The sequence below is a fragment of the Lepidochelys kempii genome, chromosome 1 (assembly GCF_965140285.1).
Source record: "Lepidochelys kempii isolate rLepKem1 chromosome 1, rLepKem1.hap1, whole genome shotgun sequence".
In the NCBI taxonomy this organism is placed as follows: Eukaryota; Metazoa; Chordata; order Testudines; family Cheloniidae; genus Lepidochelys; species Lepidochelys kempii.
Genome location: NC_136380.1, coordinates 352145355 through 352159212, shown reverse-complemented (window position 1 = coordinate 352159212; position 13858 = coordinate 352145355). Strand labels below are relative to the sequence as shown.

Here is a 13858-nt window from a genome sequence, read left to right as displayed (position 1 = left end):
TCTGTGTTGTCTCCACCACCGGGACACGCGTTGCTCACTGGACCGCGGTGTCCTCTTCAGGACACTGCCCTCCGGCAGTGCCCATTACTCCATTCTCCCCCGTTCCGGGAGTATATCAGCAGTCCTAGTCCACACCCGCCTTCATGGCCACCTGTCACCCTGAAGTCTAGTTCCTTGCCTCAGGGACAAGGTGCAGTCCATGGGCCATGCTCTCTTGTGGCAAGGTGCAGTGCAAGGGGGGGCCCCAGCCCAGGGACCCTTGAGCGGCAGCTGCTGGCTGATTTCCTCCACTCCCCATCGCTGCCTGCCTTCCCTGGGCCACTTCCCTGTAGCCCTAGCACCCACTCGGCCCTTGTTTCGAAGCCTGCAGTCTGGCAGAGTCAGCCAGAGCTCCCACTGCCCTCTACCCTGCCCAGCACTGCTCAGTCCAGGGTGCCGCTCCTTCTCCCAGGAGCCAGCCCTCCTCCCTTGCTGGTCAGGGGGAGGCTGCCCTCTCCACACTGCTGCAGCCTTTATATAGTGCTCAGCCTGGCCCTGATTGGCTGCCCATCTGCGCAGCCTCTCTGGCCTACTTTAACCCATTTTCTCCTGGAGTGGGGCAGAGGCAGCCAGGGAGGCTGTGGAAACCTGCAGCTAATTAGGGCGAGGCTTGTTAGGAGCCAGACAGGAGACAGCCCAGATCTAAGGAGTGGCCCAGCCGAGCAGAGGGGAGTCTCTCCCTAACAAGCAGGGAGGACAACGGGCTCCCAGGGGTAACACTGAGGACAGAGCAGTGCTGGGCAGGCTCAGGGGGGTGTAGGGAGAGCTGTCAGAGTCCCCAGGTGATGCTCTGGAACTGCTCCCCAAGAAGCCAGGCAGGACTCTGGGGAAGTCTCCTCTCTGGGAGCAGCCTGTCTTCAGGACACACAGCTCACCCGGCTTCCGCCTTCCTGGGTCTGACCTCGGAGCATTCAGCCTCCTCTGCCCCTCCGTGCACTTCCCCCAGTGAGTCCGCTCAGGCGGGGTCCTGGGAAGCCAGAGGTCCTGTCCCCCAACTCCACAGTCAGACGGGACTCTCAGCCAGCCAGTAAAACAGAAGGTTTATTAGACAACAGGAACATGGTCTAAAACAGAGCTTGCAGGTGCAGAGAACAGGACCCCTCAGCTGGGTCCATTTTGGGGGGGCAGTGAGCCAGACAACCATGTCTGCCCTTCACTCCATGTCTCCAGCCAGCCCCAAACTGACTCCCCCTCCAGCCCCTCCTCCTCTGGGCTTTGTCCCTTTCCCGGGCCAGGAAGTCACCTGATTCCTTTGTTCTCCAACCCTTTAGCTCTCACCTTGCAGGGGGGAAGGGCCCAGGCCATCAGTGGCCAGGAAACAGGGTGTCGGCCATTCCCGGTGTCCAGACCCCTGCACACACCTGCTCTCTAGGGCTCTGCAATGATCATACACCCTTACTTCACCCCCTAGATACTTAAGAACTGCCTAGGGGAAACTGAGGCACCCCCACACTATTCAGAGGAAACATTAAAAACAGTCCCACTTCGTCACAGGAGCTCTGGCCTGTTACCTGCTAGGCTGCAGACCCCTGCCAGAGAGGGCCAAGAAGATGCAAGGGCTAGACTTTGGGTTGTGGTGGACCCCTGCGGTGGGTGCAAGCCACAGGACTGCCATGACCCCCAGAAGGGGGGTGAGAAAGAAGTAGTGGGCACTGCCAGCGGGCAGAGTCCTGAAGAGGACACCGCCAAGCCAGGGGAGCAACGCGGGTCCGAAACAGCAGAGTAGAGCAGACAACGGGCAAGACGCCACCCGCAGGGGGCCACGCCGGAGCTGCACTGAGCTAATTCCCGGAGCAACCTGCAGGAGGCGCCCGCGGTGGTGAGTCCGCGCCGTTACACCTCCCCAAACCAAGCTCCACGCGCCGCGGGGTTTGCAGAGCCCTTGTTAGTCACTCAGGCCAAAGCCGTTCCGGAAATCGCCCCATTTCTTTGCGGCACGGGGGGCGGCTGTGAAAAGCGCCGTCGCCCCCTCCTGGAGGCAGCCAAGTGGGTCGCTCTGTGCCGCGCTGTTCGTTACCAGCACGCAGGGGTCGCCTTCCCCGCAGCCTCAGGGCTCGCGCCGCGAGGGGCCAGGCAGCCTCGAGATCCCTGCGCGGGGCAGGGCAGGCACGCGGCACGTGCCTTTCCCGGGCCCTGCGCGCCGGCTGCGGGGATCAGGTGCCACTTTCAGGAGAGCGGCTGGGGCCTGCCGGCTGGTCACCGTCATGGGGTCCAGGTGGGCCGGCGTGACGAGAACAGTGACTGCGGTTCTCCGAGAGGTGCTGTCCCTGCAGACCCCGGCTTCCAGTCCCTCTCTGCTGGGATCGGGGATCAGGAGGGGACTGCGGGGCACTCTAGGCTGCTCTGGCTGCATGGCGGTGGTGGGGGAGGGTATGCAGGGCGCTTACGTGGCCCCAGTGGACCTCGTGCATGAAGCAAGCGTCCCCCGTGAGCGGGATCCGCATGGACAAGGGCTCACGGGCCCCCAGTGACTGGAAGGCAGGGACCCGTTCAGGGCTGGGCTGGCTGGTTGAGGTGGTGGGTGCTTAGCGGCAGGGCCCGTTCGGCTTGCTAGGGCCCCGCTGGTGGGGCCGGGGGCCCGTTGGGCCGGGTATGGCCCCGCTGGTGGGGCCGGGGGGCCCGTTCGGCTTGGTAGGGCCCCGCTGGTGGGGCCGGGTAGGGTAGGGCCCCGCTGCTGGGGCCGGGGGGCCCCGTTCGACTTGGTAGGGCCCCGCTGGTGGGGCCGGGGGCCCCGTTCGGCTTGGTAGGGCCCCGCTGCTGGGGCCGGGGGGCCCCATTCGGCTTGGTAGGGCCCCGCTGGTGGGGCCGGGTAGGGTAGGGCCCCGCTGCTGGGGCCGGGGGGCCCCGTTCGGCTTGGTAGGGCCCCGCTGGTGGGGCCGGGGGCCCCGTTCGGCTTGGTAGGGCCCCGCTGGTGGGGCCGGGGGCCCCGTTCGGCTTGGTAGGGCCCCGCTGGTGGGGCCGGGGGCCGGGTAGGGCCGCGCTGGTGGGGCCGGGGGGCCCGTTGGGCCGGGTAGGGCCCCGCTGGTGGTGCTGGTGGGAGGGCGGCCAGCCAGGCCGTCCTCTCGGCGGTGTTGGGATCTCGGCAGCTGCAGTGCCCAGCAGTGGGGGGAAGGGATGACTCCTTGCTGGCCGGGGGGCGGGCAGGGGGTCCCATCTCACTGGAACACGTTGTAACCTTCTCTCTCTTTCCTGCCCATGCCTCCGCCCGTAGCTTTACGTTTCTGCCATGTAAGTAACCAGCTCCTTTCCTTTCCGTAGTTATTGTAGAGCAATGATTGGGGTGGGGGGCTGAGTCCGGGGGGGCCCTCTCTGGGTCTGGTGCCCAAGCTCCCACAATCCAATTCCCCTGCTAGCGGAGGGCTGTTCCTCACCGGGGGGCTGCAGGGGAAAGGGGGACGCCGTGACCCCCAGCTACAAACACTCCCATCCAGAGAAGGGGCCGAAGCGTCTGCGGGCCCCCGGGGTTGGGCCAGAGCAGGCTCTTCCCCTCTGTCACTGCCGCGCCAGGAGCAGGACGAGCCAGGGGTTTAACGCCTCTGGATGGGCCCAGGACCCCGGGGGAAATGGGGTTTCTGCCTCTGCCTGTTGGGCCACAAGCTGTGCTGGCCCTGCCATGAAATCCCACCCGGCCTGCCCCAGGAATGGGGGAGAACCCCAGCCCCCCACCCATCAGGAGCCCAATGTCCTGGGCTCCCTGCAGAGGGGCCTGTATCCCAGCCGAGGAGAGTGCACAGACCCTATTTAGGGGAGAGAGGCTGGTGGGGGGGAGCTGAGCCCTGCCTGGGGGCGGGGGTCAGTGGTTGGAGGGGGCTGCCTGGGCATTGCTGGTCTGGGCAGGAGTCGATGGCCTGTGGGGATGGCGCTCGGCTCTGCCGGGGGTCTGGGGACAGGGTTTGGGGGAGGGGAGGCTAATGGACTGAAAGGCTACTGGGGTCTGTGCACCATAGGGCTCCGGGGCTGGGATCCACGGGGCGTGTGGTGCCCGCTCTGTGGGGCAGGCATATGCCAGTGGGGGAAGGTGCAGACCCGAGGGCTCGGTGGCGGCTGGGGGTGCTGGACAGGACGGCCCTGCCCTGGGGGTGTGCTGTGAGGGACTGGGGCCACGTGGGTAGTGGGGAGGCAGATTCCTCGGGCCAGGCCTGCCCTGGAGGGGTTGGGGTTCTGAGCCGTTAGCCCCTGTGCAATGGCAGGGCCTGGACAGGGGGGCCAGGTGCGGGGCCCTGACCGGTGGCGGAGGGGCCTGGGCCGAGGGATGTCAGGGCCCTGCAGCTGCGGGTGCGGCTGTACTTGGGGGGCGCCCTGCGTGGTGGGGGGCGCCCTGCGTGGTGGGGGCAGCCTGTGCCCGCGGTCTGGGAGTGGGAGTTGGGCGCTGCTGGCGTTCGCAGTAGTTTGTATCAGGTGCGAGCTGAGGCTCCCGCGGCCCGATCTCCTTCGCACGTCCCTGGACCCAGGGGGGCCGTGCACCGGGCACGCTGACTGGCTTTCTCCTCGGCTCGCTGCTGCCGGGGCTGGACGGCCCTGCCGCTGGGCGGGCGGATGCCTCGGCAGAAGCGTGGTCCAGCATGCGCATCTGTTAGAAACAAAACCACCAGCATTGCCAGCCCCACAGCGGGCAGGCGGGGCACAGAGAGCTTGCGAGGGCAAACCCCAAGAGGGCAATGGGGCCAGCGCCCCATGTTCGAGCCGACAAAGGGAAGGCCAGCTGTCCAATAGCTGAGGAGCGTGATGCTCTGAAGCCAAGCAGGCAGAGGGGAATGACGAGCCAGGACCCCTGGGTTCTTTTCCCAGCTGAGTCCCTGGGTGAGCCCCGTAACATCAGCAGTGGTTCTGTGAGGGGTGGGATCCTTTCATTCGCGCTGGGGCGGGGGGGGCCGTTCGGGGAGCTGGCTGGGCTCTGAACTCCTCTGCTGGGTGTCAGGCCGGGCCTTGCTGGCTTTTTGCACCTGGCCTCCCTGCGGGCTGGAGGGGCTGGTAATGTGGCTTAGGACGGCGCTGTTATCCCTCAAGGGAGTGGGGGGGTGGGGAGGGTCTGTCTCAGTGCTCTCTTCTCCCAGCTGCTGGTCAGAGGTTGGAATGAGGCCTGGGTCTGAGCTGTACCTAAATATCACTCCCGCCCCCCAGGCGTGTGGGGGGCCGTTCTCTGACTGCTTCCCCATCTTCTAGGACAGACTAGGCAGGACCCGAACGTGGGACGGGACGGGCGAGCAGGGCTGTGTGAGACAGGGGAGCACTCACCTGGGGGAAGGTTACTGCAGGGCTTGGGGGAAACTGGTTGGTTTTACACCATTAGGTGGTCAAAATCTTGCCCCCTCATGATGGTTAGCCAGCTGCCCCCCTCTCTGTAGAGCGTGACCCTTGCGGTTCTGGTCCTGGGCCCCCCCAGTTTCAACTGGGGATGGGCGTCTCCTTCACTTTCTCCTAAGTGGCTGTGCAGGGTTGCTGTGAGCTGTCAGCCAGCTGCCCTGGCCCACCCCAGAGGTGGCTGCCTATCCATGGTGGATGAAGCGAGTCCTAGGCCAAATTATCTGCTGCTAACTCCACAGAGCCCAGCAGAGCTGCAGCAGCAGAGGGTTTGACCCGCTGCGTTGAGCTCGTGTGCGCCCGTGTCTGGAAAGCGCTTTTGGATCCTTCGTGACATGAGGCCGTTTCGCGTGAGCCTGGCGTGGGGCTGCTCGGCTCTGGGCATTGCCCATGCGAGGCGGCCAGCCCGTCACCACCACGTGCCCTGCGGGTGCCAGCCCCAGGCCAGGCCAGGCCGTGAGCGCTCCCTGCTGGGAAGCCAGGGCTCTGCAGGCTTTTGCCATCCCTCAGCGTGGGGCTCAGCCCGCCAGCATCAGCCACTTCCTCCTGGGCCAGAGAGGGGGCAGGGGGCAACCAACCAGCGAGGTCTGGTTCAGGGTCCTGGCTGTTCGTCCCAGGCGGGCGCCATGCGGGAGTGCGACAGACAGCTGGGAGGCGGAGGTGCCGCAGCAGGCCCAGCTTCGGGTCAGGGCACCAGCTGGTGTCGGCGTGGCCTGTGGAGGGGCTGGCCTGGCCCCAAAGTCCTGCCAGCAGCTGTTCCCCTCGCCCTCTCAGCCAGGCAGCTCAGCCCCTGCTCCTCCCAGCTCCGGCTCGGGCGTGATGCCAGGCCGGGGCTCCTGAACGTGGGCGAGTTCACTGAGCCCTGCCCGGGGGGCGGGCGCTGTCGGCCCCGCACTAACCCTGCCTCCCCCTCTCCCCGCCAGTTACGAGAAGCGGCTATACTGAAGACGGGCTCCGAAGCAGCAGCCAGCGCGTAGCTCCCAACGTCCCAGCCCCGGTCGCCGCCCGCCGCGTGTAGCCCAGCCCTCCGCTCCGACCGCTCCTCACAGGGATGGATTTGCACTACGGACGAGAGAGAGCATCTCGCCTGCCCGGAGCCGCCTTTGGCCAGGCCCTGGCCCTGACTGGACGGCAGCCAGATCTCCCCCGCGCCTGGTGCAAGGCCCCGGGAACCAGCCCCCCTGGGCCGGGCAGGGGAACAGAGAGCAGGTGCTGGAAAGAGCTGCGGGGGGGGGGAGCGCTGAGCAGGGCCCCCAGCTCCCCCCCACCCCCGCTGCATCGTCCCGGGCAGCCGCGGCCTGGCTGGAGCCCGCATTCCCCCCACGCCACCTCCCATCCACGCCTCCGGCTCCGCCAGCCCCCGCGGCATGCCCCCCCACCAGTGCTAGTGCTGCCGGGGGCCGCTGGGGGGCTCCAGCACTTCCCTTTCCCCGCAGTGGGGCAGTGACGTGAGACCCAGGGATCTTGCTGGCAGCCCGGGCCTGGCTCTGGCTCTGGCCCAGTCGCCCCTGGGCTTCAAGGGATTTTATAAACTTGTACAGGAGGCTGAGCCTTGCCTATTAACCCTCCGCTGCCCCGGGGCTGTCTTACCCTGCCCCCCAAGGCTGTTTGTTAGCAGGGTCTCTCCAACCTGGACCAAACACCATGGACCAGCCACCTCCCCTCCGGTCCTGGCCAGAAGCTGCCCGGACTTCTCCGTCGTTGTCGCTCTCTATAGAGCCCATGGGACATCATCCCGCTGCACGCCTGGCAGCTGCTGCTGGGGTCCCTGCAGCCTGCCCAGCCCCAGGGTGACCTCCCTCTGGGGCAGCAGCTGCTCTGGGGTTAGGCAGGGTGACCCCCAAAGCTGGAATGGGGCCTGGCCACCCCTCTGCAAGCTGTGCTGTTGGCCTGGCTGCAGCGCCCTCGGCCGTGCAGCCCGGTACTGTGACACGCTGCAGGCTCTGGGCATCCGTTTCCTCCACTCTGTTTCTGCCAGATGAGTTTAAATCTCCTTTTTCTGTCACTGCAGCTACTGGCAAGTCCCGGCCTCTCCCCCTGCAGCACCGACCCCCCGCCCCCACTCGTTAGAAGGCTTTAACTTTGCACATTTGGGGTCCAGTGTTTGTAATTGTGTATTGAAGAACAATAATAAAGTAATGCAGCATCAGAGCCTGGCAGGGGCTGGTGTGGTGGAGCACGCTGAGGTAGGCTCCAGCTCAACTCGCTATGGCAAACCACCAGCTCACTGGAGCAGGGGGTGCAATCCCCCTCCTCCCCCTGGCCCAGCCCTGAGGACTGGGCCTAGGGCATGTGGCTGCAGGACCAGTGGCAGCTGCACTGTAGAACCGCGGCAGGGCAGGGTCCTGTGGCCGGGGGGATTTCAAACTAATTTACAGAGGGAGTTAAAAAAATTATGTTGAAACTAGCCTGAAATGGGGCACAGAGCCCCCATCCAGCCTGCTCCCCCCATCCCTGCTCAGCCTGGCCATTCCCCCAGGCCCTGCAAGGGGCTTTTGCTCTGTGCAGGGACAGGGCAGGTGCAGAGAGGCAGCTGGGCTCCTGGCGGGAGGTGGAGCTGCTGAATTGTGAGCCAGCCAGCCAGCCACCAGCAGCCTGTCCCCCTACAGCCCAGGGCAGAGGTGAAACGAGGGGAGGAGAGGGCTGCACCAGCTGCCCTCCCCCCTCATCAACCCACCTGGGGGAAATGTGCCTCCTGCCTTGCCACAGCCCCATGGAGCTAGAGCAGGCAGGTGTCCATCATGCCTCCCTGGGGCAGAGAACTCAGTGGCTCCCCCTCCCCCGGCCGGGGTATCCATGGTGCAGCAGTTGTTCCCGTGCTCTGTGCCCGAGGCCTGTGGTCTGGCCTGCCTGGCAGGGCCGGCTGCAGAAGGTGCATGTCCCTGCTTGCGGCTGGATGTTGTGTGACGGCAGGAGCACCCTGCCTGCCAGGGAGGAGCAGGGCTCTGGCTGCAGGAGCAGCTGCATGTCCCCCTGCCCATGTCAGAGGAGCTCTTGGGCCAACCAGCCCCAGCTGCTAGAGTCTGGCTTGGAGCAGGGCCGTGTCCAGCTGCTTCAGGAATCCCAGCAGTACCTCCTGGTACTCCTGGGGATGCTGGTGCAGATGGGCTGCATGGCGCGAGTCCTGCCAGGCCTGGGCCTGCACCAGGATCCCTGCCTGCCTCCAGCTCTCCAGCAGCTCCTGCACCAGGGCAGGGTCGCTCAGGGGGTCGTTGCGGCAGTAGAAGACCAGGACAGGGCAGCGAAGCGGCGGCCGGAAGAACACGCCCTGTGCCGCTTTGTAGTACCGCACGGTGCAGCAGCGCAAGAGGCTGAAGTAAAGCCTGGTGCCTCCTCTGATGAGGGGCCGAAAGGCTGCGGAGCCGCTCATCTGAGCCACGCCTGCACAGGGCGAGAAGGGGGTTAGCGGGCAGGGGAGCCACCAGGCCAGACGCAGACCCTCCCTGGGGGCTCCACCCTGCTGCGGCTTCCGCCCGTTCCCTCAGACCTCGCAGTCCTGAGACTGCTGGGCCGTGACTCCCTGCCTGCTGCTCCCCATGGCCCCGGCTGTTCCTCTGTTAGCCCCGGGGCTAGTGCTGGCTGGCCACATGGGGAAAGGCCCAGCCCCAGCCAAGACCCGGCCCCACCCACACCTCTGCTCTAACCGTGGGGGCTGGGCAATGGCAGCGTCTGCCAGGACTCCCGGCTCTCACAGATGCCGCCCTCCCAGGGCTGTGTGAGCAGCTCCTCTCCTTGCCCACCCTCCTTGCCAAACCCAGCCAGTGCTTCGCCCCCCGTCTCAACGGACAGACGCTGAGAACAAACAGGCCTGCTCGCCTGTGGCACGCACGGCCAGGGCATGCTGGGAAGGCCAAAGTACAACCGGGTTCAAAAAGGAACAGGTCCAGCAATGGCTATTAGTCAAGATGGATAGGGACACATTCCTGTGCTCTGGATGTCCCTAAACCTCCGACTGCCAGCAGCTGGGCCTGGGTGACGGGATGGATCACTGATAATTGCCCTGTTCCGCTCATTCCCTCCGAGGTACCTGGCACCAGCCCCTGTCAGAGATGGACCATTGGTCTGACCCAGGGTGGCCGTTCTTATGACCCGCATCCTGCTGCAGATCCTAGTGGTCTCCCGGCTGGACAGGGCTGCAGAACAGCTGAGGCTGGAGGGGACAGTGCAAGATCTGTCCTCTGCCTTGCTCCTCTCCCCAGGGGCTAGTGCCTGGAGAGGGGGTTTGCCCCACAGGACCTGCCCAGACCCCACTCACCCAGCGCCATGTCCCCCAGGCTGCCTGTCACCAGGCTGTCGTAGACCAGGCCCCGGATCCTCTCTGCCAGCTGCTGGTGCCGCTGTGGCTCCCGGCTCATGTGCACCATCATCTGGGCGAAGGTGTAGCCGCCGATGGAGAAGGCGTGGACGAGCAGCGGGCGGGAGCGGAAGGGCTGGCTGTCCCGGAGCAGGCCTAGCACGCAGGCCGCGTAGGCCAGCCCGTGCCGGGGCCATAGGAAGTGGCTCAGATCACTCTCCACCACCAGCACGTCCAGGCCGCGTGGCAGGTAAAGCTCCAGGTACCTCGCCATGGAGCGGGGCCGGGCACCAAACCAGGGCAGCAGCACCACCAGGGGCCTGGAGGGGGCGCTGCCCCCAGGCGCAGGGCTGCTGTACAGGCGGATAGTCCTGGAAAAGGCTGTCACCGTTGCTGCCCCGCCAGGGGCAATGGAGAGCTCTGCAGGCTGCCCCGCCCGCGGTGGGGGCGGCTCTGGGCCCCCAGGCTGCACTGGGGGGCAGCCCTGGTGTCTCCAGCCGGCTCCATCTGCATCCAGGCTGCTGTGGCCACGCTGCCTCTGGCGTCCAGGCATGGGAGCCCTGCAAGACACACACGGGCAGGCTGGTGCCGCTGGAACCAGCCTGGGGCATCGCATTGGCAGCAGAGCCATGGCTCCCACACAATGCCCAGCAGCCGGGAGTACTGTCTCCCCACGGGTGTGGGGAGTTGGGGGAGGTAAACTGAGGCACGGGGAGGGGAATGTCCTACCCCAGGTCACACAGTGAGCCAGTAGCAGAGCAGGGAGTAGAACCTAGGAGTCTTGGGTCTCAGTCCCCACTGCTCTAACTACTACACTCCTCTGCTCCCAGAGCAAGAACCCAGGAGTCCTGCCTCCCAGCCCTGCCCTGGCACGACAAACCCATCCCCATTCGCCAGCTGCAGAAAGTCTTCTTTCCAGGGGGTGGATTTGCAAAAGGGCCTCAGCCCCACTGGACTAGAGCATTCGTCCCTAGCAAAGGGACAAGAGACCCTCATGTGTCTGCCCAACTGGGGCCCCGCTTCTCTGATCAGGCCTGTGGGCTCTGGCCCTGCCCTGCAAACAGCCCTCCAACAAGTCCTTGCAACTGCCAGGCAGGGCCGGATGGTCACACTGCTTTGGCCAGCAGGGCCCCCCACCAGCATGGGCATACACCTGCCTCATTTCGCTTGGGGTGTCAGACCCGGGGGTTAGGACCCAGACCCAGGATCGAAGGGGACTCGGCCCCAGCACTGCCCAGTCCTCAGTGTTAAGCATGAAGCCTGGATTTTTGCATAGCCCCTGACCGGTAGCTGGGTATAGTGCCAGGGCCCGGCTTCTGGCAGGAGGGCTGGGCTCCAAGTTCACCCATTCCCCACGCCATGGGACCACCCAGAATTCATCCCTCAAGCCGAGCTTCAGGCAAACATCCAGCCTGGACTGAAAAATGGCCAGTGATGGACAGTCCCCCATGGCCAGTGGCTCCAATGGTTCCTTCCTCTCACGGCCAAGCATTTGCACCTTGGCTCCAGGCTGAGTCTGGCTAGCGGCCGCTTCCAGCCATCAGATCCGACAGACAGGAGGCCTGGCCGGCAGCCACGGACATGGAAGACGGACAGTGACCGGCCATCACAGGGACAAAGTGGCCAACCGGGGCATTAGAGCCAAAGACCCTGCAGCGCCATGCTTTCCCTGCCACCGGGGGGCGCTAGGACCGTGGGCAGAGCCACTCACCCAATTCAAACACCTCACGGGAGGCCACGGGTGGAAGCAGGAGACCAGGCTAAAGGGACCTCAGGGCTGCCCAGCCTCAGGGAAAGGTGCCCAGTGGGTGTGCGAGTGCATGCACTACCCTGGCAACAAGCTGTGCCACAAACGGCAGCCTGCCAGGGCAGCTTGTCCAGCGTGCACGGCTCCTGCCTTTGTGTGCTCAGCCACCAGGGCCCTGCCAGCCGTTTGCTGTGATGCCCGCAGGGGGGACAATTCCCTGGGGTTCGGGCCCCAAACTCCTGCGTGCTGATCTGGGGAGGGGACCATATTTCACACCCCTCTGCTCTCTGGGTCTTTGTGCGCAGGGCAAACTGGGCTGTCCCTGCTTCTCTGGCATTTTAACCCTCAGTACTTAGCTTGAGCCTCTAGATAGGCCCCACCGCTGCCCCTGCCCTCAGCCCACGCTGGGCACCCACCTGCTGCAACCCGCGCAGGGTTCCCCCCAAGCCTGTGAGCGATGAGGTGGATGACAGCCTGCCAGCCCAGCATGCTTTTCATAGGAAATGGAGTAGTCTGGGATGGCCCAGCCCTGGCTATGTAACAGATTACACAAGGCAGGCCTGGCGCCACGCCCACTCTCAGCCCAGGGCAGGAGGGAGATGCCATGCCACGTGCGACTAGGGAAGGGGCCTCCTGCCTCCCACCCGCTGGCCACCAGTCAAACGAACAGCCTGTTCCCTTGCTCCCTGGGGAGGGCTTGATCTCCCTCATGCTGAGTCCCTCCTGATGCCTGCCCCTCTCTCCCTGGCCTCCCACACACACACCCGCAGCGCCTGGGCGCCTCAGACCCACCCGCACCAGCCCCACACATGGCCCCTTCCCTCCTGGCACTGATGCAGTGCCGTTAAATCTGAAAGAGCTCTGAAAAAGGTAAAATTATTCATTGAAATCAGTGAAGTGTTAACTCTGGAAGCTAACGATGACAATTTGTTAATATAAAAACAACAAGCTCCCCACGGACACCACCGGCTCCGAACAGCCCCCTGGACACTGGGCTTCTACTGGGGAGCCCCTTGTACTTTTGACCCAGCTTCCAGACGGAGGCCAGGCACTGCCCTGCCAGCCGCCTCCCGCCCAATCGAATCCTGCTCCGTGGGTCTTCCCACTGCACTCCCCACCAGCGTACCTGGGAGCCTCCCCTCCTGCACTATGCACCTGTCAGCTGGGCTCAGCCTTCGCCCAGAGGGAGAAGCAGGCAGGTGGAGGGTCTCACCTGGGCTGGGGAGGGGGGATATAGCCCAGGGGCTCTGTGTTCACATGGGATTGACCTGCCCTGCACTTGGAGAATGGTGCTGTCTGGGCCAGCCCTTAGCTCCTGTTCACCTCCAGCTGGGCCAGATACCCAGGCCCACCCCCCTGGAGACCGGGGTCCCTGGGCACCGCACAGACACTCCTTGCCCCAGCCCCCGCTGACTCCCACCTGGCAGCCGGAGCAGTGAGGACTCCCCGCTTATCTCTCCACCAGGGCCCGAGGGATAATCCCCCCCCATCTTGTCTGGGGGGGCTGCTGCCCCCAGTGAGGGACCCTGCTGCACCCCAGTACCAGGACAGGAGAGGGACAAGGTCTCTTCTGGGGGTACCCCATGTGCCCAGAGCTGCAGGAGCACGTGGCATTGGTAACTGGGGGGCTGGGCTGCAATCTTGTATAATCCTATGAATTAGCCAGTCACGGGCCCTGCCAGTGACCCCCTGCAGCTCCCTGGTCCCCACTAGCCGTGGAGCTGGGACCCCCTCGCCTGGAATTGCCCTGCTCAGCCCCTCCCCTTGCCTGCTCCCTCCCCCACACGCGCCCCCCACTGCTCCCCACCGGCGCCCCCCCACTTCCCCGCTGCTCCCCACCCAGTCCCTTAGCCCCTGGTGCCGGCCCGGTGCCCGCGGGCGCCGCTCACCCTGGCGGTGCCGCGTCCCAGCAAGCTCTGCCCAGCCCGGCCCTGCTCGGCTCCGCACGGGATGCAGCCCCCCGGTCGCCCCGCCTCCCTCCAGCTGGCCCAGCCAGCGCTCCCGGCCCCGCCCCCGCGGCACAGGCCCCGCCCCCTCTGGGACCGGCTACAAATCACCAGCTAGCTGGAGGGGGCGATAAGGGGGGGCATGAAGTGCCAGGGAACTGCCCCCCCACGAGGCAGTTCCGTGCCGCGGGGCAGCTCCCGTCCCCCCCGCACGGGGGCAGATCCACCCCAGCCGAGCAGAAGGGAGCGGGCAGGGGAGTCAGTGCGCCCTGGGGGGGATCGGGATCGGGATCGGGACCGGCTGCTGTCCCGAGGGGTGGGGGCAGGTCAGTGCAGCCTGCGCCTATGGCGGCGGCTCCTTGCAGCGCTGGTTACGGGGGGGGGGCAGCCCCAGCCCAAGAAAGGCCCTGGCCAGGCGGAGGAGAAAGTCTGGGAGCAGGGGCCCGGGGCACCCGGCAGACTCTGGGCTGCGGCTGGTGGTGAGGAAGCCCCGCGGCTCCGTCCCTAGCGGGGCTCTTGGGGGACCCCAGA

At 65.7% G+C, this 13858-nt stretch overlaps 2 protein-coding genes across 8 annotated transcripts in view; one reads left to right on the top strand and one right to left on the bottom strand.

Moving 5' to 3' along the window:
* The window catches only part of IMPDH1 (inosine monophosphate dehydrogenase 1), a 44335-nt gene extending 36844 nt beyond the window's left edge, over positions 1–7491 (top strand). For 6 of the 7 annotated variants that reach the window (XM_073329029.2, XM_073329032.2, XM_073329024.2 and 3 more), the window contains 2 exons: positions 3251–3267; positions 6264–7491. In XM_073329029.2, coding sequence (XP_073185130.1) covers positions 3251–3267; positions 6264–6358 — 112 coding nt within the window. In that variant the 3' untranslated portion in view covers positions 6359–7491. The remainder of the gene's footprint in view (positions 1–3250; positions 3268–6263) is intronic. The other variant, XM_073329030.2, reaches the window with a different exon arrangement.
* Positions 7437–13352, bottom strand: LOC140905539 (transmembrane protein 53). Its single transcript, XM_073329033.2, has 3 exons — positions 13271–13352; positions 9596–10194; positions 7437–8721 (listed from the first exon to the last, which is right to left on the bottom strand). The coding sequence occupies exons 2-3, from the start codon at positions 10185–10187 to the stop codon at positions 8357–8359; spliced, it is 957 nt and encodes a 318-aa protein (XP_073185134.2). The 5' UTR covers positions 10188–10194; positions 13271–13352; the 3' UTR covers positions 7437–8356.
* Positions 13353–13858: the final 506 nt, after the last annotated feature.

Excerpts from the sequence above, each read along its gene's own strand:
- LOC140905539 (XM_073329033.2), bottom strand. The coding sequence starts at position 10,187 with ATGCCTGGACGCCAGAGGCAGCGTGGCCACAGCAGCCTGGATGCAGAT. Across the intron at positions 8,722-9,595 it reads CCTGGGGGACATGGCGCTGG|GCGTGGCTCAGATGAGCGGC; the intron begins GTGAGTGGGGTC and ends CGCCCTGTGCAG.